Source organism: Leptinotarsa decemlineata, unplaced genomic scaffold (genome assembly GCF_025532065.1).
Source record: "Leptinotarsa decemlineata unplaced genomic scaffold, Ldec_3_MD MMD2_tig00026294_RagTag_RagTag, whole genome shotgun sequence".
Classification (NCBI taxonomy): domain Eukaryota; kingdom Metazoa; phylum Arthropoda; class Insecta; order Coleoptera; family Chrysomelidae; genus Leptinotarsa; species Leptinotarsa decemlineata.
Window position 1 is genome coordinate 723,134 of NW_027412674.1, and position 26,726 is coordinate 749,859.

Sequence of the window (26,726 nt, forward strand, 5' to 3'; positions counted from 1 at the left end):
CACTAAATCTGCATATCAAAATATCTCTATGGGCGTTCCCCAAGGCTCTGTTTTGGGGCCAATTTTATTTTTATTCTACACAAATGACATGGATAATATCGAATCTTCTGCCAGCTTTATTAGATATGCAGATGACACCAATATATTTGTCTCTGACAAATGTGAAAATACCTTGAAACAAAAGTGTACAAATGCGGTTGGTGTGATCAGAAGTGTCTCTATTTCAATGGTAATGAGACAAATATAATACGATTCCACAACTACCAAAAACAATGTGAAACTGTAACAATAAAAACTGAAGAAATCTTGATTGAGCCTACTTTATCAGTTAAATTTCTTGGAATTACTATAGACTCTGGTTTAAACTGGAAAGAACATTGTACCAACTTGATCTCAAAATTGAACTCATTATGTTTTATGTTCCGAAATCTCAAGAACATTTTGTTTCGTGAACAATTAATCGTATTATATCAAGCACAAGTAGCCTCCCGATTACGATATGGCATAATATGTTTCTGGGGTGTGTCCACTCGAGCACCAGACGTATTTATTGTACAAAAACGCATTTTAAAAATTATTTGCCATACCTTAAGCAAAGCATCCTGTAGACCGATTTTTAAAGCATCAAAAATTTTAACAATGACGAGTATTTTAATTTTAGAAATATGTGTATACGTATACACAAATAAAAATAAGTTCACTAGAATCCAGCGCGAGGAATTGCGCTGATTTCCACATTCCCTACTGTAAATATGTTGTATCTTCGAAATCTTCTGAATATTTGAGTCTGAGAATATTTAATAAACTGCCTAAAAAAATAGTTAGTTGCGCCAATATTTCTATTTTTAAAACTCGCTTGAGGAAATATTTACTCGACAATGCTTTTTATACATTGGATGAATTTTTTAGATCTTTAGATTTTAAGTGACTATTCCTATACGTTTTATCATCTTTGGGAAAATAGATGTATTTTTTTTTCACCGTAGTGTGCGCTGGTCAGGCCCTATCCCCCGAAGCCCCGATACATTCGGGAGGGCGCGCCAGCATTATCAACCAATGACCACTCCCCACACCGTGGGGTAAGCGACCATTAGGTTCGAGAATCATGTGCCCTGAGCAAGCGCAGTGAGCCAAGACTGACAGCCTTCTGCATCTGTGTGGCTAAGAGTTCTGCCTTAGTGCGGCAAGCCGGTATGATTTTAAGATTCGAGAGTAGAGAAGACATCATTCCACCAAGGACTCCAATAATCAGAACAATCATCTTGACAGAGTGATCTGGATAGAGTCTGCGGAGTTCGAAGAGAAAATCTCGATATTTTATCCGTTTTTCCTTCTCTTTTCTGACGATATTCATCTCGCCAGGAGCTGAAAACTCCACGACAAATATCGTCTTGGTCTGGTGGTCGAGAAGGACTACATAAGGCTTATTAGCTTGTACGAGCCTGAGGGTGGGGAACGAATAGTTCCAATAAATTCGGCACTTCTCGTTCCCCACAACGCATTCAATAACCCCCGGAGCGTAGGGCAACACCGGTGTCTCGTCAATACCGTAAGAGTGCCGTAGATGGTTATATAGCACTCTTAGGGCCGCGTTATGTCGATGTATATAGGCCGAGACCGAATATGCTGGACATGCTGATAGCAAGTGCATTAGGGTCTCGGGCGCCTCGCGGCAGGCCCTGCACCTTGTGTCAGGAACCTCTATACCCATCACGCGACTGCGGTAGACTAAGGTGTTGAAATTATTATTATTATTATTATTATTATTATTATTATTATTACCCACGTCGAACCGCCCGGCTACCGACCTACCGGTAGCCGAGCGGTCACATATTTCTCCGGAGCCCTTTAACCAAGAAGAGATCATTGGTCAGGGACCTTGACCTTCTAAGAAAGTATCGGAGAAACAAGAAGTTTGTACTACAGGCACAGAGAGAGAGTATTTATTGATTCCTCTAAACAAGTCTGAAATGTGTGCCTATGCATAGCGGGTTCGTTATCGATAGCACATTCAACTAAAGTCAAAGAAGATGCTACCGTGGCTTCTGTTATGTGGAAAATCAAATACCACAAACACTAATCTAATCTAAAAATGGTGAATTTTCTGCTCGGACAACAAAGGGGCCATACAAAATATCCTAGTTTTATTTATCTGTGGGACAGCAGAGATGAGTTTCATCACTGTGTTTGAAAAGACTGGCCTTCCAGGAATGTAATGGTTCCAGGGAAACTGAATGTTACATACATTAATCACTAGTACTTGGGGATCCCATAACACTGCCGCCTCTGCATATCAAACTAGGGCTCATGAAACAATGTGTCAAAGCTCTGAATATGAATGGTGATTGTTTTGAATACATTTCTAAAATTTGTGATGGAATCGGCAGATACTTGATGAGAATCCATAACGAATTCAAGAAACACTTTGTGAGAGTTTCACTGAACAGTTTTGCAAAAACGCAACACGTGTTTCGCTATACTATAGCTTCTTCTCACAAAAAAGTGTTTCTTGGATACATCTCTAAAATAAATTAGAAGGGGTATATTCTTAGAGAGGTCAATTTTTTGTATAAGAAAGGTTTTCTACTTCTCCATCTTGTGACAAAAAATGAGGGAATCTTCCAAAGAAAGGAAGGAAGCAATCAATTAAAAAATAAAATCTATACAAAGGTGTGTAGATCATGCAAATAAGTAACTTTCAGACCCGGACTGGAAGAAAAGGCTCTCTCTAAACAGCTACTTTCATATAAACATTGAATACTTGATAGAAAAAGACTTTCGAAACAAATACTATTTTATGAACACTGAATTATACAAATAAAAACTTTTATCTGTTCAGTTTGTATTCCAAACATCCGTTATGGAATCGAATCAGATATCATTACCAGGATTCCTAGACAATATAGTAAATGAAAGAGGTAAAATTTCACTTACACGGAACAGTGTCATCCTCACCGGTAGATATTTGATGTTTCGCCATAAGACACTTGCCTTATCAGCTCTTCATTTTCAAATCTGGATAACATGAGACAAAATACACAATTCATTCATAAAATTACGACTTTATGTCACGGAATGAGTTTGATCTACTCATGTCATCGATGTATTCGTAATGACATTCATTCGCTTATTTGATTAAACCTAGCCAAAGGAATCTTGTTTAAATTGATAGGGGTTTATTTTCATGAGAGGTTACTTTTTTGGGAAAGAAAAGTTTTGGCGTTCTACTTCTCCATCTTGTTACAAAAAAATGTGTGAATCTTCCAAAAAAGGAAGGAAGCAATCAATGTGGGAATCTTCCAAAGAAAGGAAGGAAGTTATTAATTTTTGTATCAAGATGGAGAAGTAGAAAGTCAAAACCTTTCTTTCACAAAATCTCTAAAAAGTTTCATTATATGAGTACAGAGAAACTGAAAATCGGATTTTTTTATGGTCCATGTAAGAAGGTTGATAAAGGATGAAAATTTCAATAGTAATATGACTATATTGAAAAAATGTCTGGAAGAAATTCGTGTGGATTGCACAAAATTTCCTGGGAAACAGAAAAAAGGATGGAAGCTATTCTGAGCATGTTGAAAAGATATTGTCGCACTTCCGACAGCTTGGTTGTAATATGAGTATTAAGCCTACACAGCCATTTGCACCATTTCCCTAGAAATCTTGGTGATCTGAGTGAAGAACAGGGGGAACTGTTCCATCAAGATATTCGAACTATAGCATGATGGCAGACTACTTGGAGCATCAAAAATAGCCCTTGGAAACTAAGTCAAGCAAGAAAATTCTATAAAAGTTTTATTTTTGAAAAATAGTGCTTGTTTTTCTAATGATTGTAAAAAATTAAAATATTTTTTCTTGAAAATCACGATTTTCTTATATCTCAAAAACTGAAGCTGGTATAAAAAATTCAGCATCTCGAAAATGTACATCAGTCATAATATTTCATGCAACAAAAACTTTGTTTCTTTGTGTTTGTTGTTTAAGTGGATCGAATGCGGCAGTTCAACTTCATTTTATATAATTTATTCATTATGATCACTACATGGAAGTAACCAGAGTAACCAAGAAACCAAACCAACTATATAAATGATTATGGCGATTGGAATTTTCCGGAAAGGGAAGTATTTTATTCACATTTACATATAAGTATAATACATGGTTGTGCTGCAAGTATAATTACATCAGTGGCGCCCTCTTGCGTACATCGATAAAAACAAGATAAATATACACTTACTTTTATTCCACCACGGCTTCTTGAATTTATATTGTAATTTTCACAAACTCAGTGTTACACATGGTAATATCTGCAATTACTTTACATTCAACATGCTTCTAAATTTTTCAAATTTATTTTGCCCTAAAGCCTTGGTAAAGATAGCTGTTACATTTTCTTTATAAATAATTTTTGCAATATTGATTTCACCTTCTTCATAAATTTGTAGAGCAGGAGGCTCTTTCAAGTACATCATATCAAATTTTTTCTCTATCTCATACGTCGTCTCTTTGTCCTTAATAAACTGTAGTTGATCATGTGAAATTCCACTGTAGATCACGTTCATGGCCTTCAAGTCTTTTTGAATCCATTCCTCTTCTGTATTGGTTGTTGACTTTCCTCTTTTTGCCATAATTCACATTTTCAGCTTCAGAATCATCAATGATTCTCACTTTCCTGCAGTCGTATTCTTTTCCATCAAAAATTGTTTTTATTTCATCCGCCATAATAGCTTCCCTGTACCAAAAAATGTGATGAAACAATATATTTACCATTTACCAGTTCAAAACTTTCCTCATTAATACTGAAAAATGGTAATTTTCAAATGAAGAATATGAATCGACTGAATATTTATGGCTAACTAAACATTGTTACTACTTATTGTTCAGTGACCTTTACAGATAATCACAGTTATTTGATATAAAACAGATATGTTTCCTAGCCATAGTTACTTTTTAGCATAAGACGAAACACCTGTTACAACTTATCAATCATGATCACGATACAAGAAACAAAGCTGACATGCAGGTTAGAACAACATTAGCCAGAAAACAGGTACAAAAGAATCTCAATTTTCTTTCAATCTTGATTGTATAATATCCTTCCTAATTATTTCCTTGATGTGTACATAAGTACATTTTTGTGTTTTGCTAACACAAATCGCTGAATATGGATAAATAAATAAAAAAAAATATTCTTAACAATGATGTAATTAGATTCAAAAAATTTCAGAATATAATTCCCATGTACAGTATTTTTTGTGAGATTGCAGTGTGTTTATTTCCAAAATTATTATTTTGTTTTGGTTTTGTATTTTGCCTATATCAAATGAACGTACTTGAAACAAATAACAGTTAAGGTATGATCGAATTTTTGTAATTGGTAAAGACTATGAAGAAAGGTGTGCTCAAATATTTATTATACAGGCCGTTTTCTTTAGCTGATCCCATTATTAAGGGTGAGACCTACAAGGCCGTTTGAATTCGAAAAATATTGCCTATTTTGGTGAACTAGAATAATCTCCTGTCAGATTGAATATATTATCGGTTGTTTTTGAAATATGAAGCGGCAGAGCCAACAAAACAAACTTGTCATGCACTGTTTGGAACCTTTAGTGTAGTAATGAATATTCCTGGAGTTTTTCTCAACACCAAACCGTTATTTCAACACCTCGACATGTGTTTCGACGTTCCTGGATTCGATTTCTAAATGTTCTGCCAGTTTGACCAATATATACTTTAGAACACGTTCTACACTTCAATTTATATACTCCTGATTTCTCAAATTTGGATTATCTACCTTATCGATAGGAAAAACGTCTCGAATCGCTTTTGCGTAGACTTTCTTGGCAAGTATTTTGGACAAACAACGGAAAAAGTGGCTTCATTTTTGAGGAAACGAAGATATTAAAATTGCATATAGAACAAGTAATATGTTGGGAAAGTTAGTTAAAAATAATAAAGACAAAACATTCAAATTCGAGAAATCAGGAGTGCCTATATAGATTAAAGTGTGGAACGCGTCCGAAGGTATATTTTGGTCAATCTGGCAGAACATTTAGGAATCGAATCCAGTAACATCATACGAGCTATGTAAATAAGAAAAACAATTCAACATATTCAAATCATCTTCTAGAAGAAAATCATATCATTAACGAAGCGTTCGAAATTTTGCACATAGAAAATAAAGGTTTGAAACTGAATCATTTGGAAGCGATGGGAATTAATGAACTTAAAAATCCAAACATTTTAATGAATGACCAACTGGATTTGAATAGATTACCATTATTGAACTTGTTTTCTTAAAAACCGAGAAAGAATTATTATTGATGTAGATGTGAGGTGATAATAAGTTTTAGGTGATCATAATTTAAGAGGTACCTTAGGTAGAGGTTTAGGTAATTTTTTGGAGGTAAACTCAATTATGGTTACCTGTAGTACATAAATATTAGTGTAAGAAACAACTTGAAGTATTCAAATCACTTGATAAAGCTACTGTGCTAGCGAAACATGTGATATATTTTTCAAATAAAGTTTGTGGATATCAAATCGTGAGGTGTAGTTTTTGAAATTATTATGGATCTTCATCAAGTAACAGCCAAATCAATCAGAAAAAAGTACACTTCAGTATGTAAACCATCGTCTTAAGATGTCTCCACATGAAAAATCAAGACTGTTTAGATCTGGGAATCTAGATGGCCACCGTGGTGATTTTATGTGCACTATCCAACATAATAATGATGTAGATTTGAAGGTGGCTGACAATGTTTCATGATGAATTTCATTAGTTCGGACTATCATTGTCTAATATGATATATGATTTGAAATCCCTAAAAGAACAAATAAAATTGAAAATTAAAATGAATAGCTGAAAATAACAATATTGAGCGGAAAAAACCCTGAAATGAAATTAAAAAAAATAGGCAGAAAAATTGAAAATCGAACAATTAAAATTAACTAAAAATTGTAAGATTTCAAGCCAGGTGACTTCACGACGTTTCGATTATTAGTATCCACAATCGTCTTCGGGTGATGACTCGAAGACGTTATAAAATGTCGAAACGTTCATTTCAGGATTTTTTGCTTAATATAATTGTTATTTTCAGCTATTCATTTTCAATTTCATTTGTTCATTTAGGGATTTCAAATCGTATTACATATATCATATTAGACAATAGAATTCCGAACTAATGATGATGTAGATAATGTACTAAAAACTGAAAAATAATTCGGAAGTTTCTAGGTAGCAGACATCACACTACTCTCCTCAGCAATATACGGTATTCATCAAATAGAAAATATTAAAATCGTTGGGCGTAGTATTTACATATTTACTAAGGTTACGATAAACCCATCGATTTTATTAGTTTTTTATCTGATAAAAGTGAATTTGAGAAATGAAGTAGACTTAAAACTTTTTAAAATATTATATTCTTATCGCCAATTGATTCAGATATCTAAAAATGTTAAAATTTATGAGATGATCTTTTATTTAAAAATTCATTTTCGGTGAAACCGAAAGTGTATATATCATTTTGATATACCTAATACTCTGAAAAATTACATCTACATCTTCATCTGGAATTTTCAATTAACGATTTTCATGTATGTTCAACATGATATCTATTATCGAATATAGGATAGGGAAAAAGTAACGTTTGTCTAATTTCTACTAAAACTTTTATTTGTTATCACCGGATTCGATTTATTGAACCATTTTAAACCATCTACATATATAGCGGTACGGAGAAACAGTGATGAAAAGGTAATTTTCATATGTAAACACTCCCTTTTTATCCCCAGGGGGGCGCCCCCGTTGTAATGTTCAAAAATAATTTCTTATTGCACATCTACAGCATAAAACGAACTTACTTACAAAATTTCAGCCTCCGAAAATATAGCAGTACGGAGGAACAGTGATGAAAAGGTAATTTCAATATTAAACGCTCCCCTTTTATCCCCAGGGGGGTGCCAGTTGAAATATTTGAAAATCGTTTCTTAGTAAGTACTAAGACCTAAGAAGTACCTATATACCAAATTTCAGCTTCCTAGGATTTACCAGTAGGGACTAACAGATGAATCAGTTAAGTCAGGTACTTTCGAATTTATAAGTATCTTGTTATATGGGATTAATAGTAATAAAATTGAATTGAATTAAATTGAGTTATCAGTTCTAAATGACACTCCTAAATTGCTAGAAAACTTGTATATTTGAAACGTGGAAGATATTAAAAATATTAAAATGATCTATTTAAAAAATGGTTTATTCTTCTTATTATTATTATTCTTGATAATGGTTGAATAAACCAAAACCCGTCGTAACAAATAAATCTTAATAGAAATTAGATAAAAGCTATTTTGAACAAAAGAGAAATGAAACTTTCTACGTTTTTTACCACTTTTATTTGTAACTAACGTTACTGCAGTTTCGTCCTATACGGATATTTTCCAATTTATACAATAAACTAACAATGATTCATTACATCATAATAATAATAATGGTTTCAACGCAGATACTATCCAGAAGTTAGTCAGGAAAAAAAGCCGGAAATTCACTTACATATTAATATACCCCCAGGTCAAACAACCAGAAATCAAGAAATGGGTAACGCTAACATATTTTGTAAAAATAACAGAGATAATTGCGGGGTTTCTTCAGAAAAAACAATGTGGAATTGGTATTCAGACACATGCCAGGTTATCTCATTTCCTTTTCAATGCCAAAGATAAAGTCGATAAGTTGGAAAAAAGCAACCACAAGTTTCCGAATCTAAACGATACGGAAATTCTCCACTATGCCAGGAAGGGTTGCAAACTCAATTATTTAGAATCCTTGGAAATTCGCAAGCATAAACATTGCGAGTGCAACCTGTTAAATGATCAAATCGATTTACTCGCCGGTTTTTAAATTGGCACATCCGCATGTGAACTGTAAATTAAGGTACTTAATTCAAGTCAAGTACCTCTATGTCCTCTATGTCCATTAGTACCTCTATGTCCATTAGTACCTACAGGGGTGGTATATAATGGCGAATGTAATGAATCATTGTTAGTTTATTGAATAAGTTTGAAAATGTCCGTATAGGACGAACCTGCAGTAACGTTAGTTGCAAATGAAAGTGGTAAAAAACAAAGAAAGTTTCATTTCTCTTTTCTTCATTATGATTTCCTACCATGTAGTAACGGCTACATCCATCAATTTATTAAAAGTTATTTGTTTCTATCCTATATTCAATATGAATTTCTACAAAATAAATAGGCCATCAATTGAACAAGTTAATTTATTATTATTGAGAAATAACTGTGAGCCGTAGAGCTCGAATGTTTGAAATGACATCCACCCTATATTTCAAACATACTTATCCTTTTTAAGAAAAACCTAACCTGCAAAAAAAAACAAAAAATCCCATTTTATCTAAAGATATATTAATTGTGACCGATATGAAAATTGGTGTAATTGAGAGAAACAGATCATAACTTACATATTCCAAATGCTGGACATATTGAAGTAAAATAAAATTTGAACCTTAATGTTGTAACAATAAGTCTTTTGAAAAGAAAACAATTTTGTGTTGTTAAATTATAAAAGTGCCATTCGTGCAAAACATCGAGTAGAACAAATCCGATCGATGATTTTTCATCATCTTTTCATTGCCTGAATGGTTCATTGATTTTTCAAAAGATCAGATACTGGAGTAAAGATGGTTCGCATTCAACACTTCAGAATTATTTTGTCCTTATTTTTGTGAAGAATATTTCATAGGGGAAGATTACCGGATATTTTATCCTAGCATACCAAATTGAAGTATTTGGTAACAAAAAAATTACAACCCTGCAACATGTATATGTCGCCTGCGGTTTTATAACATCAATTTTCACCAAATACTTTTATAGATTCCATAAAGCAAGATTATGTAAAATAAAAAACTCTTAGATGAAAAAGTAATGCATTGTGTGCGAAATTCTGAAAATAACTCTTTGTGAAGACAGAATTTTTCAAATCTTTACTGGGTGAGTCCTTGTTTCTAGGTAAAGGGGACACCCACAAATGCTTAATCTACATCTGCCCATATATAATTAGGGGTCGGTGCCAACGACCCATTAGAAAAGGCGGTAAGCACCTAAAAGGATACCTACCCTAGAAGAAATTGGGATTTGGCACCATTATGGTTAGTCTATGTCTCCTGCTGGGCACAATTTATTGTAAAACTTTACTGTCCTGTCTTAAAGTCAAACTTGAAAGGAAACGGAACATCACTCTATTCCTTTATGGTTAGGTAAATGAAATTGCAATATGATATTCCTAATTTCATTTTTTAAATTTTTATTTAGCACAAAATTCAAACTCTTACCCATTTATTTATTCCATTTATAGCATTTGTTTATGAAAAAATATCATGATTTTTTTTCAATTTTATTGTTTAAATATCTCATAAACTATAATAAATATGACTATATCACTTATATAACTTTTTATTCCTATATTTACCAATAATTTCAGTCCATCATTTTTACTTCAAATCTATTATTTTATGAATTACGAATAGAAATTAGTTAGCAGCAGTTAGTTACAAACTAAAAATGAACTAGGAAATGTGTGTATTCAATTTAATTACAAAAAATTGTTTGCATTTATTAAAAGTTTTTTTTATTCCGTTTTAGATTACTGTCTTTTCTGAGAACGCCTCCTAGATGGTGGCTCATAATATAATCTTCAGTATTTCAATGTTTTTATAGCCGCCAGCGTCAAAATGATAATGAAGATGACAGTGCATAAGTCAGTTCATTGATAAATAATTAGTATAATACCAAAGAAACTATTATCTCAGTTACTTTTCCGAAAAACCTATCCGGTCATTGAAAACTTATTACCAACATAATCCAGACAAATCCATAAAATTTTAACTACAATGATTTTGACACATAACTATTTGTTAAGAGGATTATAGTGTGAAACTAAAATTGATAAGCTGATATTGATGAATATAGGTCGTGTACAAAGTTATATTAGTGATATAGTCATATTTATTTTAGTTTATAAGATATTTGAACATAAAAATTGAAAAAAATCTGAATAAATAACTGGGTAAGAGTTTGAATTTTGGGCTAAATTTGTTCTTTAATTAATAGAGAATAAATAACTTCCAAGTTTTTCATCGTATTTCAATTAGTTTATAAGTTATAATATGTTCAAACATAAACAACCAGGTGAGAATGATAAAGAAAGGAGAACAGAATTTTCAAAGTTCAATATAAAATATAATTTTTTTTTTCTCAAGAAAAATACATAATACAGTTTTTTAAATAATAGCAAATATAAATTAATAAATCATTTTCATGTAGCTTCTGATCATAAAAAAGGGATCGATAGTAATATTCAAAAAAATATTTTCAATGATTGATTAATGAAACTTTTTAATTTTTAACCTAAATAAGTTGTTGATAACGAATTGAAAAATAATATTTTTTTTATTTTTCAAAGGGAATCTATTCTGAGACCTTTCAAAAAATATCTCCAAAAAATCTCAGCTTTGTTATTTAACAATTATCGCACTTGCAATGTTCCTGTGTAAGTAGAAAAAAATTGTTAATTAACTAATACATGATTAACTGGAAAATCATGATATAATTTTTTTGGACAACGGATTATCGTTCATTAATTTATCCAGTAGGTGTCTGATTTTTTTAATTCGTTATTTTGATATTTAATAAGTTAAAATAATTTTTTCCCTCTGGAAAAATTATAAGTATTCGTCCTACAGTTCCAGGAAGTTGGACTTTTTTTTGGTAAATTTCCTCCTCTTTTTGAATCTTTCTTCAAATTTGAAAAATGTCAAATAATATATGAGATATTTGCAAAAAAAACAAACCCCATTTTTTTCAGTTGATCATTTGTAACTTTTGCAATTTCAATGCGGCAAGCGACACTTGAATATTTTCAAAAATTATCTACACGCTATTCCGAATCGAATGACATCTCGTTCGTATTTTTCGGAGGCGGAGAAAAAAGTTTGACTTGAAAGAAATGTGTTGACCAGATTATTTATGGAACATTTAGAATAAACTATTTTCATTTCATCAGTTCGGACTTCCATTGTCTGATATAATATAAATTGATTTGATAACCCTGAAAAAAATTAAAAAGATTAACCAAAAATAACAATTTTATTAAACAAAAAACTGAAATTACAAAGAAATAACAAACAAGCAACAACCAAACAAATAAAAATTGAAATATCAATGAAAGCTGAAAAAATAAAAAAATAAAAAATATTAACAAAAAATAAATAAATAAAAATTAAAAGATTTCAAACCAAGTTATGTCACGACGTTTCGATTGTTAGTATCTACAATCGTCTTCGGGTGATACGAAGACAATTGTCCACGAAACATTTTCAACCACCTTCAAACAAACTATTTTCAATTCATTATTTATTCATCTGAAATCCTGTCTTCAATTAAAACCATGACGGCAAATTGGAGTGACACCAACCCTCACGTTTTCCGGGAAACACATATTCAATATCCAGTAAAAATATACGTTTGGGCAGGAGTAATGAGAAACTATATTGTAGGACCTCTATTCATTGATCAAAATTTAACAGAGGAACTATATTTGAATATGCTGGAAACTACTGTTCACCCTCTCATCACTGAAATCGTCGAAGCGAATCCTAATGAATTCAATATGGATATTGTATTCCAACAATATGGAGCACCACCACATTACTCCAGACAAGTAAGAAACTATTTGGATACTACTTTTCCCGGTCGTTGGATTGGCCGTCGAGGTTCTACAGAATGGCCAGCCCTCTCGCCAGATTTGACACCTTTGGACTTTTTTTATGGGGCTATTTGAAGCAAAAGTTGTACGAAACTGAACCTGCTTCAATATTGGATATACGGCAGAGAATAATGAATATTTGTATGGTTCTACAGGATGGCCAGCCCGCTCGCCAGATTTGACACCTTTGGACTTTTTTAATGGGGCTATTTGAAGCAAAAGGTGTACGAAACTGAACCTGCTTCAATGTTGGATATACGGCAGAGAATAATAAATATTTGTAGAGATATTGACGTTACTGTGTTCGAAAATGTTTGGCGTGAAATATCGGATAGGCTGTTCATATGTCAAGAAAATCAAGGCAACCATTTCGAGTATCTTCTGAAGTGACCTCAAGCTTATTACGTCATATTATGTAGGTAAATGTCAATGTATTCAGGCAATTATTGAAAGTTCCGCCATTTCGTAGTAGTTGAAGATATTGACATTATGTTCTAGGGTTGTGAAGCCTTTGCCAGGAATGTGTCACAAGACCTCCCTTTCCATTTAATTTTTTTCCCAGATGGCGCTCAGTCGCCACTTTGAAAGTTTCATCTGTCAATTTCACTTCAAAATAAAGTATCCATGCATTAATTTCATTATCCCAAATTTAAATTTTTTGAGTTGACCCGTTCAAAAAATAAAAGGGTGGAGGACATTAAAGAAATGCACCGTATAAACAACATGGGCGGTGGAGTGGATCAGTTTTACTACAATTTTACTGGATAAATGGAATTAATTAATTAATCACCCCTTGCAAGTCTGATTATTCTTACTCGATTCCCGATTTTTAGAGACTAGGTTATTACAACAAATTTTGAAAACCGATGTTTATTAATTTTTCATATTATTTTTGGGCGTCTCAAGAACTGTACTTTGTCCAAAACATTATCATGCTTAGTGCACGTGATATCTCAGACAAGGCTGCTTGTACAGAGTCGCACTAAAGTAATTTTTTTTCCAGCCATATCAGTACTTGCCATTTTAAAAATTTTAAACTTTAAAATACCATATATATGTACACACAACAGGCGTTAAAACGTTACCGACCAATCCGACACTGTAACAATGAATTCCGCCAGCCGATTGCAGTTAAATCTGATTGGCCAGCGTAAGGAGGCTTGTTAATTTTACTCATTAGATACAAATGTGCGTGGTGATCATGCTTGATCACGCATCTATTTTTATTTGGGTTACTTTATTTGTGGGTGGATACAGTTTAGGACCTCTGATAATGAATTATCGAGCCATTGTGTCTAACTAAGTCTAGACGACCTGACCCTTGGACAAACCTTCCATTCGGGACTTTCTTTCTACCTTCCTCATCAATAAACAGACAGCGGAAGACTGTTGCTATTTGAGTATATTATTGTAAGCACAAAAGACCTTACTTTCCTTTATTGCCTTCAGGCATTGTACTGTCAGTGGTTCATGGGCAATTATATCTTTTAAGGAATACCGACTCCAATGTTAATATATTTATGAATTATATTGAAGGAAAGTAATTTTTCAGTGGAAAATCAGTTTTTTTCATCGACCTTCTTTGGGCCTTTGGAAAGTATGACCTTTGATATTTGAAAAGTATGAAAATTGTAATGGAGAACTTTATACACGTGTAGAAAGAGCAAACTTTGATAAATTACTGCGCATCTTAAAATTATTTTTCACGAAGAAAAATGTTCTATTTATTAGTAACTTGTCGTATGAAATAATTTTATCTATCAAAAAAAGGACTAAGAAATTACACAATACTTATCTTAACGTTACGGAGGCTGGAAATGGACAAAATTTAACTTCATACCTGGAATTATATCAATGTTGTTGATTGACTCCTGAAACATTCGATGCAGTACAATGTGTTCTCTGATATCAGTCTGTTGCTATTTCGTCACTATCCATATTTTTATGCAAGACTGGTAGCCACGTACGATCCATTAATAACGAATTGTTCGAAATACACTTCTCTCCAGATATGCGAATATACGCTGATTATTTAAGTTTACGTCTCTTAGAGTGTCTTGTTCATTCAACTCTATGTTCACCGTCTGATTTCAAAATGTCTTTCGACAATTTCGATCTTGTTAAATGTCTATTTCTGATGTAATCTTGTTGTTTATTCTTTTGCACTTTTAATGATCTCCAAGTTTCACCAATATAACTTTTAGCACAAAATGCATTTTTTCCTTCTGTGTCACTGGGTTTTGTATGTGTGAGTATAGATCTCGAAGAATATGCTGTTTTGTAAGAAGTACCTTATCGGAGCGAACTACAAATTATATGCAGGGTATAACTGAATAAGTGTAAAACATTTAAGGAGGTGATTCCTCATCGAAAAGAAGATAAGATCTTTCATATAAAGAAACTTCATTGGAGCATCCCTTGTTAAGATACAGTCCCTTAAATGGGGTACATAAAATTTGTATAACAAATTTTTTTCACAAGCATTGAAAAAGTTACAATATTGAAATTAACCTGACGTTTTGTACTACCAAAAAGACAGCCTGAAATTTATTTGGTTTACCCCATGGTTGTAAGGGGTGGAAAACGCAACCTCTAAAATTTATTTCCAATGTAACTTTTTTCTTATTTGTTTACCATTTGAAAATTTATTTCCGATAGCCTGTTTCATTCTAAACAAAAAATGTCGCTTGGGTTTTTTGCTCAATATAAATCAGTTCGCAGCAAAAAATTATTTTAGGAACAACCACAGATATACATCGTCATAAATGCGAACTGTTTTTATGGTTATTTTGTAGTTAGTACCTGAATTAAACGATTAAAGGGTAATAAACTAAACTAATTTATTAATAACAAAACACACATGTAGAAATCATAGTATATGTTCAATATGTCTACCTTCAGACATTACGCATGCGTCTAGACGTCGGCGCATTGAGCCACGTATTCGCTCAAATATTCCTGGAGACTCTCTGATTACCCTGCACGCATCGATGATGCGGTTTCTTGAGTCCTCTACATCGCGAACAGGAGTACGATAAACCAAATGCTGTAGAGAAATCGAGAGGATTGAGATCCGGGGATCGAGCGGGCCAGTTCTGTGGTCCTCCTCGACCTATCCACTGATTTGCATATGTTTCAGTTAAATGCTGACGTACTACTTGACTAAAATGGGCGGGATCCCCATCATGCATAGAAAAACATATCCCTTCTGACGCCCAAAGAAACTTCCTCCAGCAGTACTGAATGCACTTCTTTTAAAAGAACGTATGCCTCACCATTTAATCGAGGAGGTAGAAAATGAGGCCCAATTAAATCATCCCCAATAACTCCGAGCCACACGTTAAGAGAAAACTGTTCTTGATGGTTAGTTTCGACAATAGCGTGAGGGTTTTCATCGGCCCATATGTGGTAATTATAAAAATTAATAATCTTGTCCCGAGAAAAACTACATTCGTCTGTGAATTCTATCGTCTTCAGGAAGTAACAATTTCTTCTAATCATTTCCAGTGCAAAATTCAAGACGGTTCGGAAAGTCTCGCGGTAATAGTGCCTGTACTCGTTGCAGATGGAAAGGGTATAAGAGTTGTTCCTTTAAAATTCGAAATGCCGTCATATGATCAACATTTAGCTGGAAAGCAATCTTTCTAGTACTGGTAGTAGGTTGTTCTTCAATCAAATTAAGTGCTGTTTCCTCAAGCTGTGGTGTTCGCACTTCTCGATGGCGACCGCAATCCTGCGTTCTTTTGTCGAATGAACCATATTTTCGTAATCGTTGATGAAGTCGAGCAAATATTCTATGTGAAGGATGCTGCCGTTGAGAACACATTTCAGCATATCTTCTAGAAGCTTCTAACCCATTCCCTTGCGACAGACCGTAAACGTAATGCATATCAGCCATTTCCTCATTTGTGTATGCCATTTTAATGTTTGCCAAGTGAATTATTAAAGTAACAAATTAAGAACAGAACAACAACACACAATCAGTATTAATTCAATTTCGAAAATTCACAAACTGACAGCGTCATACCAATTTAATTGTCACTATCGCTAATAGCGACCTACTAGATAGATTAGTTTGGTATTTTCGCATTTATAACGATGTATCTCTGTAGTTGTTCCTAAAATAATTTTTTGCTGCGAACTGGTTTATTTTGGGCAAAAAACCCAAGAGACATTTTTTGTTTAGAATGAAACAGGCTATCGGAAATAAATTTTTGAATGGTAAACAAATAATAAGACAAAAAGTTACATTGGAAATAAATTTTAGGGGTTGCGTTTTTCACCCCTTACAACCATAGGGTAAACCAAATCAATTTCTGGCTAAGTGTCTTTTTGGTAGTACAAAACGTCAGGTTAATTTCAATATTGTAACTTTTTTAGTGCTTTAAAAAATTGTTATACAAATTTTATGTACCCCCTTTAAGAGGCTGTATCTTAACAAGGGATGCTCCAATGAAATTTCTTTATATGAAAGATCTTATCTTTTTTCGATGAGGAATCACCTCCTTAAATGTTTTCCACTTATTTAGTTACACCCTGTATAAATTCTGATTTGTGACAGAACTTATTAAACAGATCAAGATCTTCAGATGATGTGGTGCTGCAGGTTTTTCCGGGTTTTCCTGCAGCTGAAAAAGCAAATGCGCCACTGGAATCAATGAAGTCGCCCCGGAGCGCCAAATAATTTTTGTTGTTTCATAATTTCATGATTTGTTTTACTTTCTTTTTTGATATAATGTTTTATTTAAAAAAAAATAAACAACACTTTATTTTTGAGGTTGTTGTGTAACAGTTTACAGGTTTTCAACACAATTTCACCATCCAATAGTGAAGTGTTTGCATATGAATTATTTCTGCTCATGATTGATACGTAAAAGCGGCAGCTTATTTATTGGAAAAACTTGTTTGGTAGTATAGAATATTAAGAATATTTTATAAATAATTATAGTGGGATCTAATGTTATACGGAAGAAACGCTATTAGAAATGGTTGTACACAATTAAAAATTTGTTTTGAAACTGCTGTGAATTCTAGATGATATTTCAAAACTAATGAGTAGATGAATAAAATCGAAAATGATAAATTTTTTATAAATTTAGAAAAAATTGGCCATGGATTGAAAATGAGTATTGAATTAGAAATACAATTTTTTGTGTTTGGTGAAGGTATCGAATGACCATTTTCAAATTAATCACAAACATTTTATTTTTATTATTTTCATGTTGTTTGATTCATTGAGAAAAAGAGGGCTGGCTAATAACATTTTGTAGAGTTTGTATTATTAACGTTTCATGTGTGGAGCTCGGGTTCCAATGAAGTTGCTGGAATCCATCCAGAAAAGAACCATCCGCCTAATTGAAGACGCGAACATCACGTGCAACCTTGATAGCCTGGAATATCGAAGAAAGGTTGGAGATTTGCCTCTCTTTTATAGATACTTTCACGGGAAGTGTTCAAGTGACTTGGCACATTTGATTCCACCAAGAGCGGTACAAATCAGAAATACGCGACGGACTGTGGCTGCTCATCGTTACGAGGTTCATCTCAGTACACCTTGAACTTCACTGTTTAAGAACTCTTTCATCTGGAGAACTGCGTTTATGTGGAATGAACTTCCTGAGAATGTTTTTCCAAATGTTTTTAATCTCCAACGATTCAAATCCAATGTGAATTACTACTTTCGCACCGCTGAGAGAGAGGATTTTCCTGTAGTGCTTGCATTTTGTCCTTAAAAAAAAAAGGATAAAATGTTCAGTTGATTACATTATCCATCCATTTGAAATTGTGTAAGGTTGAAAACTGGAAAGGACCAGAAACTGACTTTCCCACTCAAAAAAAGATATTTAATTCATATATTTAAGAAAGAGGTACAGGTACTTGAAGTTAACAAATATTCTTTCATGCTTTTTAAATATAAATTGCAAAGTTCCTCTACAGGTAGACGGAGAATCCAGAACAAAAGGAATTTGCAAATGTTAACACCACAGGGGTTCTAGAGGGATTTCTATTTTTTAACTTCTCTCATTCCAGTCCCTTTACCTGGAAATAACTATGTTTTATATTGTTTTTATTCTTTTCATCAGATACTACTTTCAAACCCGAAACAATAATATAAACCATTTCTTAAAGAAAGTAACAAATTATGAAATTATTTGTATTTGAGTTTCTTTTGAGAATTCTGAAGATTGAGATATCAATTAAGCAAATGAAATTAGGGGTTTTGAAAGATTCATAACATAAGTTTATGAAAAATGCTAAAATACGGATATCTGTAGAACTATCAGAAGTACGCCCATTCAAGCGAAATAATTCTCTATTCAGGTCAACTTGTTCTTCTTTTTTTTTTCGTAAACACCTAGTTCGCATCTCACTTTGCTTTCGTTTTTGTTATTATTTTTTGTTTCCACGAAAAACTCTAAACATCTGTTGAATCTAGTCTTGCTTTGCACTCTATTTGAATTGAATGCGTTGATCAAAAGTAGGTAAGTGTCGAAATTGGTATGGTTATTTTGGTCTTCCGAATGTTTAATGATGTTTCTTTTATTCATCAAATGTCGCTGAATAATATAGAAACAATTGAACCGTAGTAAAAATATGGGGTGTCCATAATATCTTATGGATATGTAGTGACCGGGCCCCAAAAATCAACTTGGAAATGAATTTTTACCTGATAAAAAAAATATATAATGAGTGACCCCTCCATTAAAAGAGAGACTTGATTCCTAACATAAGAAAAAACTTCGAAATGTAGTTGTATAGAACTACAGTATTCACCAATTTAGTTGAAAAAAAATATTTATTTCAGAAAGGAGAAATAGAAATTGTAAGCGTGGACTCATCTTTAGTGACACACATCTCTTCTGTAAGGTTATTCTGCCCCAATGACTTACGGTCTAGAGACAGCAGAAAGGGCATGTATAAAGCTGTCAAGGAGGTCAAGAAACGGTTTCCTGAAGGTCCTCCGTTGCTGAATCCTATCAATGATATGAAAATTAAAGATCCAGAGTTTGTGGATATTGTTAATAAAATAGAAATTCTAGAGAAAAAGTAAGTAAATGTAATTCGTATCATAATTTCTTTTCAACATTTTTCATTCTTGAAATTGTGACACATACGTGATGTTTTTTTCGTGTTCAACTGGCTTCGGTAACTAACCAGAATACCTTTTTGCAAAGAAACGCCAAGATTATTATTGAAATTAAGATTATTACATTTTTTAAATTATTTCAACAGATAACAGTTGATTTCGACTTCGTCCACTGTTCAATTCCCAAAAGATTTCTTCGTTGTCTGACGGAATGAAAAGTAGTAACTGAATTTTTCCAAAGCCGAAAGTAATTGTAGAAAATAACCGAGAAAACTGACATATTTGTTGAAATCAATATCTTATGCTATAAAATACGTTCCATAGTGCCTGCCTGGTCAATGTTTGAGAAGACGTACATGATGATATAAGATAAACCAAGAAATTTGTATAAATACTACAATAAACTAACCCTATATATACGTAAATACCGTATATATACCTATATACCGTATATATACCTATACAGGCTGATTCACGGTGGATGGCACATTAGACGTTTCTGGTGAACCAGACAACGGATCACTTTGAAAATTTAATGGAGGGCATATTCGGACATTCTCTAGCCAACTAAAATATTTTCGACAATGCGGTGTTGCCGCTTCTATTAGAAAGCAGTAGCAACTTTGATTTTTCAAATGGAACACTCTGTATATAGTATTATTTTTGGAATCTCCAACAATTGCCCGACAACTTTTCTTGATATTTCCCTATTCCTATCTGTTACCGTTTTCGAAATAAAAATTAATTTCAATTTTTTTCTTCGAAAATCATGACTTCTAAAAATGCCGATATCTTTTAGTTAAGAAGTACTATGATATCGAAATTTGGTTTGGAGTTAGGTGATACTTGGACACTTCCCACACGTCAGCCTAATCTCCGTTACTTCAATACAGGGTGGTAAAAAAATAGTTTTTTCGTTTGCTTGAAAAAGTTGCTGAAATTTGATTATTTAAAATGGAACACCCTGTATATTATTGAAAATTCGGAAAGCTGCTGAAATTTGATTATTTAAAATGGAACACCCTGTATATTATTGAAAATTCGGAAAGCTGCTGAAATTTGCTTTCTTTCTGTGTATATCATACATATACCTAACTAGTCAAGTTTCGGACTTATGAACATTTATTTGTGAAAATGTCCCTTCAGAATGGTATTTCCATTCGGTATTTGGTAAGCAGGCCATGATTACTGTTTGACAGTAGCGTTGTGACATTCTCCTAATAATATCGACATTTTCGTCACTTCAGAAGTTGCAAATACCTTCAAAACGATGGAACAAAACTATTCAAACGAAGTTCTTATGAATTTGTTTATTATTTTTGGACAGTGTGACAAAATTATCAGCAGAACATGTAGAAAGTTCAATGAAATGTATCCGAATCTACCGCCAATGAACCTCAAGAAATTTATACGAATTCAGAACAATTTCAATGCATTTGGATCAACTTTAAAAGCACCAAGAAACTTGCCTCGACCCGTAACTTTCGAAGACAACCAGATTAATGTCTTAGCATATTTTCACGCATTTCCCGAGTCATCGATAAGAAGTGCTGAAGAAGATTTGGGTATAAAATATTCATCTGTTCAAAGAATCTTGCGAAGACATAAAATGCATGATTATAAATTCACCAAAATTCAAGCAATGAAGCCTCAAGATCCTCAACAGAGAGTAGAATTTTGTGAAATGTTGTTGACACGCATTCAAGAAGATCCACTTTTTTAAATAAAATTATTTGGACTGATGAATCGAAATTTTCGAGAGAAGGGATTTTCAATAGAAAAAATTCATTATTGGTCCAGTGAAAATCCTCACGTCACAAAAGAAGCCGGATTTCAAGAAAAATTTAGTTTTAATGTTTTCTGCATGTTGATGGACAACAAATTGAGGTACGTGATATACGAGGAGTCATTAACATCCAGAAGCTACCTGAATATTTTGAAGAATACTGTAGACAGTTTCGTGGATAATCTGCCACTCGAAGATTATCGAAACTGTTGGTACCAACTAGACGGAGCTCCTGCACATTGCACAAGAGAAGTGAGCGCAGAACTGGATAGACTATTTGACGATCGGTGGATGAGGCGCTTGGGACCATGGAATTGGCCAGCGAGATCACCCGATCTTAATCCAATAGATTTTTATTTGTGGGGAATGTTTAATAAAAAAGTTTACAAGATACCCGTGCCTTCGAGAGAAGGCACGGGTATCTTGTAAGGATTGCCCAAACATTTGAAGATTTGGATCCCAATGAAATCAGATCTGCCACCACGAAAGCAGTCAACACTCGCATTTTAAAGTGCTTGGAAGTGAACGGCCAGCGATTCGAACATATTTTGAAATATTCCACATGATTGTTTTACTTTTTTATAATTATTCATATCAATATTTCCAATTTCAAGTTTCTTGGTGCTTTTTTAAAGTTTATCCAAACATATTGAAATTGTTCTGAATTCGTATACATTTCTTGAGGTTCATTGGCGGTAGATTCGGATACATTTCATTGAACTTTCTACATGTTCTGCTGATAATTTTGTCACACTGTCCAAAAATAATAAACAAATTCATAAGAACTTCGTTTGAATAGTTTTGTTCCATCGTTTTGTAGGTATTTGCAACTTCTGAAGTGACGAAAATGTCGATATTATTAGGAGAATGTCACAACGCTACTGTCAAATAGTAATCATGGCCTGCTTACCAAATACCGAATGGAAATACCATTCTGAAGGGACATTTTCACAAATAAATGTTCATAAGTCCGAAACTTGACTAGTTAGGTATAGGTATGATATACATAGAAAGAAAGCAAATTTCAGCAGCTTTCCAAATTTTCAATAATATACAGGGTGTTCCATTTTAAATAATCAAATTTCAGCAACTTTTTCAAGCAAACGAAAAAACTGTATTTTTTTACCACCCTGTATTGAAGTAACGGAGATTAGGCTGACGTGTGGGAAGTGTCCAAGTATCACCTAACTCCAAACCAAATTTCGATATCATAGTACTTCTTAACTAAAAGATATCGGCATTTTTAGAAGTCATGAAGAAAAAAATTGAAATTGATTTTTATTTCGAAAACGGTAACAGATAGGTATAGAGAAATATCAAGAAAAGTTGTCGGGCAATTGTTGGAGATTCCAAAAATAATATTATATACAGAGTGTTCCATTTGAAAAATCAAAGTTGCTACTGCTTTCCAGTAGAAGCGGCAACACCGCATTGTCGAAAATATTTTAGTTGGCTAGAGAATGTCCGAATATGCCCTCCATTAAATTTTCAAAGTGATCCGTTGTCTGGTTCACCAGAAACGTCTAATGTGCCATCCACCGTGAATCAGCCTGTATACCGTATATATATACCTATATACCGAAAATCAGATTATGTTTAGTTTTTCTTTTACTGTATTAGATTTTCGGCATGCTCCCTGCTACTTATTGATGTCATGTTCATATCATATCAAATAGCTCCACCTAGAACCACAATTTTCCTTGTTTTCGATAGGTCCATGCAATTCACTCCCCACATTGTTACCTCACAATAGAACTTGAGAATTTCACATACTCAGATGTTTTGATCCTTGCAGAGAATATCAGGTCAACTCTCAAACACTATATAAATAAATTCCACAAACTTCATCCACACCAGAAGTTCTATAATTTTAAAATTTGAAAAATCATTGGAAAATGAATTGTTTGCTTTTATGTTGTTCATATGCGTATCTACTATTGATTCAACTCCAAATAAAACAAGTTATATTATTTATTTGTAGAATGTACGAACATCCTATGAATAAAAATTCTTTATTGGATACCGAGTATCCAAAATATGAAAAAAAAGTTGTTGTGAGAGATGAACTTGCAGTTGCAAAACAAAAATTACTGGAAGCAAAATCTGTACTGCAGATGGACGAGTTGAAATGTCGAAAAAGAGTGTTGAGGAGGTTGGGATATTGTACAAACACAGATGTTATCCAGCTGAAGGGAAGAGTTGCATGTGAATTAAGCAGGTGAGTACTTTGAAAAAAAAAAACATATTTGCCAACTGTTCTGCAGTATTGGGGAATTTACGATACATAATGAGGCTTCTTGAAAAAAAAAATGCCAAGTTAATTCAATTGGTGATAGTTTTTTTTTTCAAAAAGTTTGCTTATTATCAATCAATTTTATTGGTAATAATGCCCATCGTGCTTTTGAAAAAGTTTGACCAATATCGATTTAGAAACAATTTTATATTGAAAAAAATAATATGTTGACACTAAATTGATAACGGTTTTAACTTGAATGTTAAATTTTTTATTTTAGCGCTGACGAATTATTGATCACTGAAATGATTTTCAATGGAGTGTTTGGAGTTTTGACACCTGCACAAGGATGTGCTTTGCTTAGTTGTTTTGTTTGTGATGAAAAGAGTTCAGAACAAATAAAACTATCTGAGGAGTTGTCAGGACCTTTGAGACAGATGCAGGTGAGTGACACTTTTTTCATTTTATTTTTAGAAATATTTTTATTTGTAATTATACTTGATAAGGTCACTTCCCTTGAGGAAAATTTCAATTTGCAGAAGCGTTTTGGTTTATTACTTTCTACTGTCTGAAAAAACCCAAAAGGTTGAAAAACTAGTTTCGTTAGGAAAAATGATCACAAATAATCAATCTGCAAATCGAATTTTGAATTTTGTCATTTTATAAAAGTTTAGATCATTTGTGAGCTAAATAATTACTTTATCACATTTATGACCTCGACTCCCTTTACAATACCAATAGTGTATATTAATTAATTTTCAAGGATTTGGCAAGACGTATTGCAAAAGTGAGTAACGAAGCTCGCCTACCTCTAGATGAGGAGTTATATGTTGAACGATTCAAGCCGTTTTTAATGGATGTAGTTTTTGCCTGGTGCAATGGCAGCCCTTTCAAAGACATATGTGGAATGACGGAGATTTTTGAAGGATCCATAGTAAGAGGCATGCGACGACTGGAGGAGCTCCTCAGGCAAATGGTACAAGCTTCCAAGACAATTGGTAACACTGATTTGGAAGATAAGTTCAATTCCGCCATCAAGTTGATCAAGAGGGATATTGTTTTTTCGTCCAGTCTTTATTTGTAATTATGCTTTATTTTGTTTGTATCAATATTTGAAATTTTATTTATAAAGTTTTTGATTGTCTGAACTTTATATGAATTAGATTTTTCAATAATTGAATCATCTGAAACATATTTCACATAAATTGCCTTCCCAGTACAAAATTACACTTAAAATGTCATTTGCCTAATCCCAACTAGCATATTTTTCTATAGAAATATTTTTAGAATCCTAACAATTGTGTTGGGTTAGGGTAATTCTGTGTACCTGCTGACCTTCTGAGAACCTCATTTGTCCCTTCCCTTCCTAGTGTTAACATTATTGTGATTAAAAGTAGTGTGCTCAGCTGTTCAACTTCAGTTAGTGCTTTTGCAGTTCAACCATTGTGTCGAAATTTGTAGTACCTAAGAATTTCCGAGTTTAAGTTACATGTATTATTGTACAAAGTTCAGTAAATTTTTCTAGCAAGTTTTATTACTTCTCGTGAGATTATTCTTGCACTTACTGACATTTGACAGTAGTACGGAATTATCTCACGTCCAGTGTTGAAACTTATCAAAGGATAGTGAAATCGAATTTGAGCAAATTAGGATACTTTGAGTTCGGTAAGTGATGTGAAACATGTAGTGTCAAACAATTGAACATTTTTTCTTGCTCCCCAATCTTTGGTGATCTAGCCGTGTGATGTTTTTCTTGTCATGCGGCTTTGTCACCAAGTTCGGGTGGCGAGATATCTGCTTTTTCAATTGAACGTGTAAGTAGTTGAACTCTGAAGAAAATTCCAGAAGAAACCATATAGATAAATTGGTTATTACAGTAAAGGAACTAATGGTGTGATTTGTTATTTTTGCATCATATCACAGCCATTAGTGACTTCATTGTGGTGATCAGATTCTGCAACGTATCAAAAATTGAACTATTAGCATATGGTTATTCAATACAAATTCAGTTTTCTACGGGTGTTCGGTCACAGTCACAGAAAATTTGACTTGTGACTAGATCGAACATTCGCAAGGAATATGAATTTTTCATCTTTACTTGATATATTCTGCTAGCAGTGTAAAATTCACAGATATGGATGTGCCATTTCATCCGTTGTTGATTTTGCTTTGATGGTTCTGAAGAATTCCATAAAGCTTTATCAGCAATTAATGACATGTCACTTGTCTTCGTAGATCAACCTTTGTTGAATAGCAATGTTGGCGTGTTTGCTTAATCATCAATCCTGGTAAAAGTTTTCAATAAATGATTAAACATTTATTCAATTCAAGAAACATACAAACAAAATTATACGCACAAATATTATATATCTATACTTATAAATGCAAAAGTCACTTAACACTCATCTCTCTATCTCCATACTGGTAAGTTCAGGAAGCTAAAATTTGGTATATAGGTGCTTCTTTTGTCTTAGATGCCCACCAAAAAATTATTTTCAAATATGCCTATGGGGCTCCGCCGTGGGGATAAAAGGGGAGCGTTTACATATGAAAATTACCTTTTCATCACTGTTTCTCAATATAGCTATATTTTCGGAGGATGTAATTCGTTTTATGTTATAGATGTGCGATTAGAAATAATTTTTAAATATTCCAACTTGCCCTTTCCTTGGGGATAAAGGGGTGCCTTTATATGTGTTTCACTGTTTCTCTGTACTGGTATATTTTTGTTTTCAGAGGCTGAAATTCTGTGTGCAGGTTCGTTTTATGTTGTAGATGTGCAATAAAAAAGGATTTTTAAATATTCCAACTGAGGCGCCAGCCGCGGGGGAAAAAGTTACCTTTTCAT

At 33.2% G+C, this 26,726-nt stretch overlaps 1 protein-coding gene across 1 annotated transcript in view; it reads left to right on the forward strand.

Moving 5' to 3' along the window:
• Mtr4 (exosome RNA helicase Mtr4) overlaps positions 1-25,420 on the forward strand; it is a 52,750-nt gene extending 27,330 nt beyond the window's left edge. Inside the window, exons 12-15 of the mRNA XM_074180124.1 lie at positions 19,578-19,819; positions 23,627-23,863; positions 24,159-24,321; positions 24,642-25,420. Coding sequence (XP_074036225.1) covers positions 19,578-19,819; positions 23,627-23,863; positions 24,159-24,321; positions 24,642-24,962 — 963 coding nt within the window. The 3' untranslated portion in view covers positions 24,963-25,420. The remainder of the gene's footprint in view (positions 1-19,577; positions 19,820-23,626; positions 23,864-24,158; positions 24,322-24,641) is intronic.
• Positions 25,421-26,726: the final 1,306 nt, after the last annotated feature.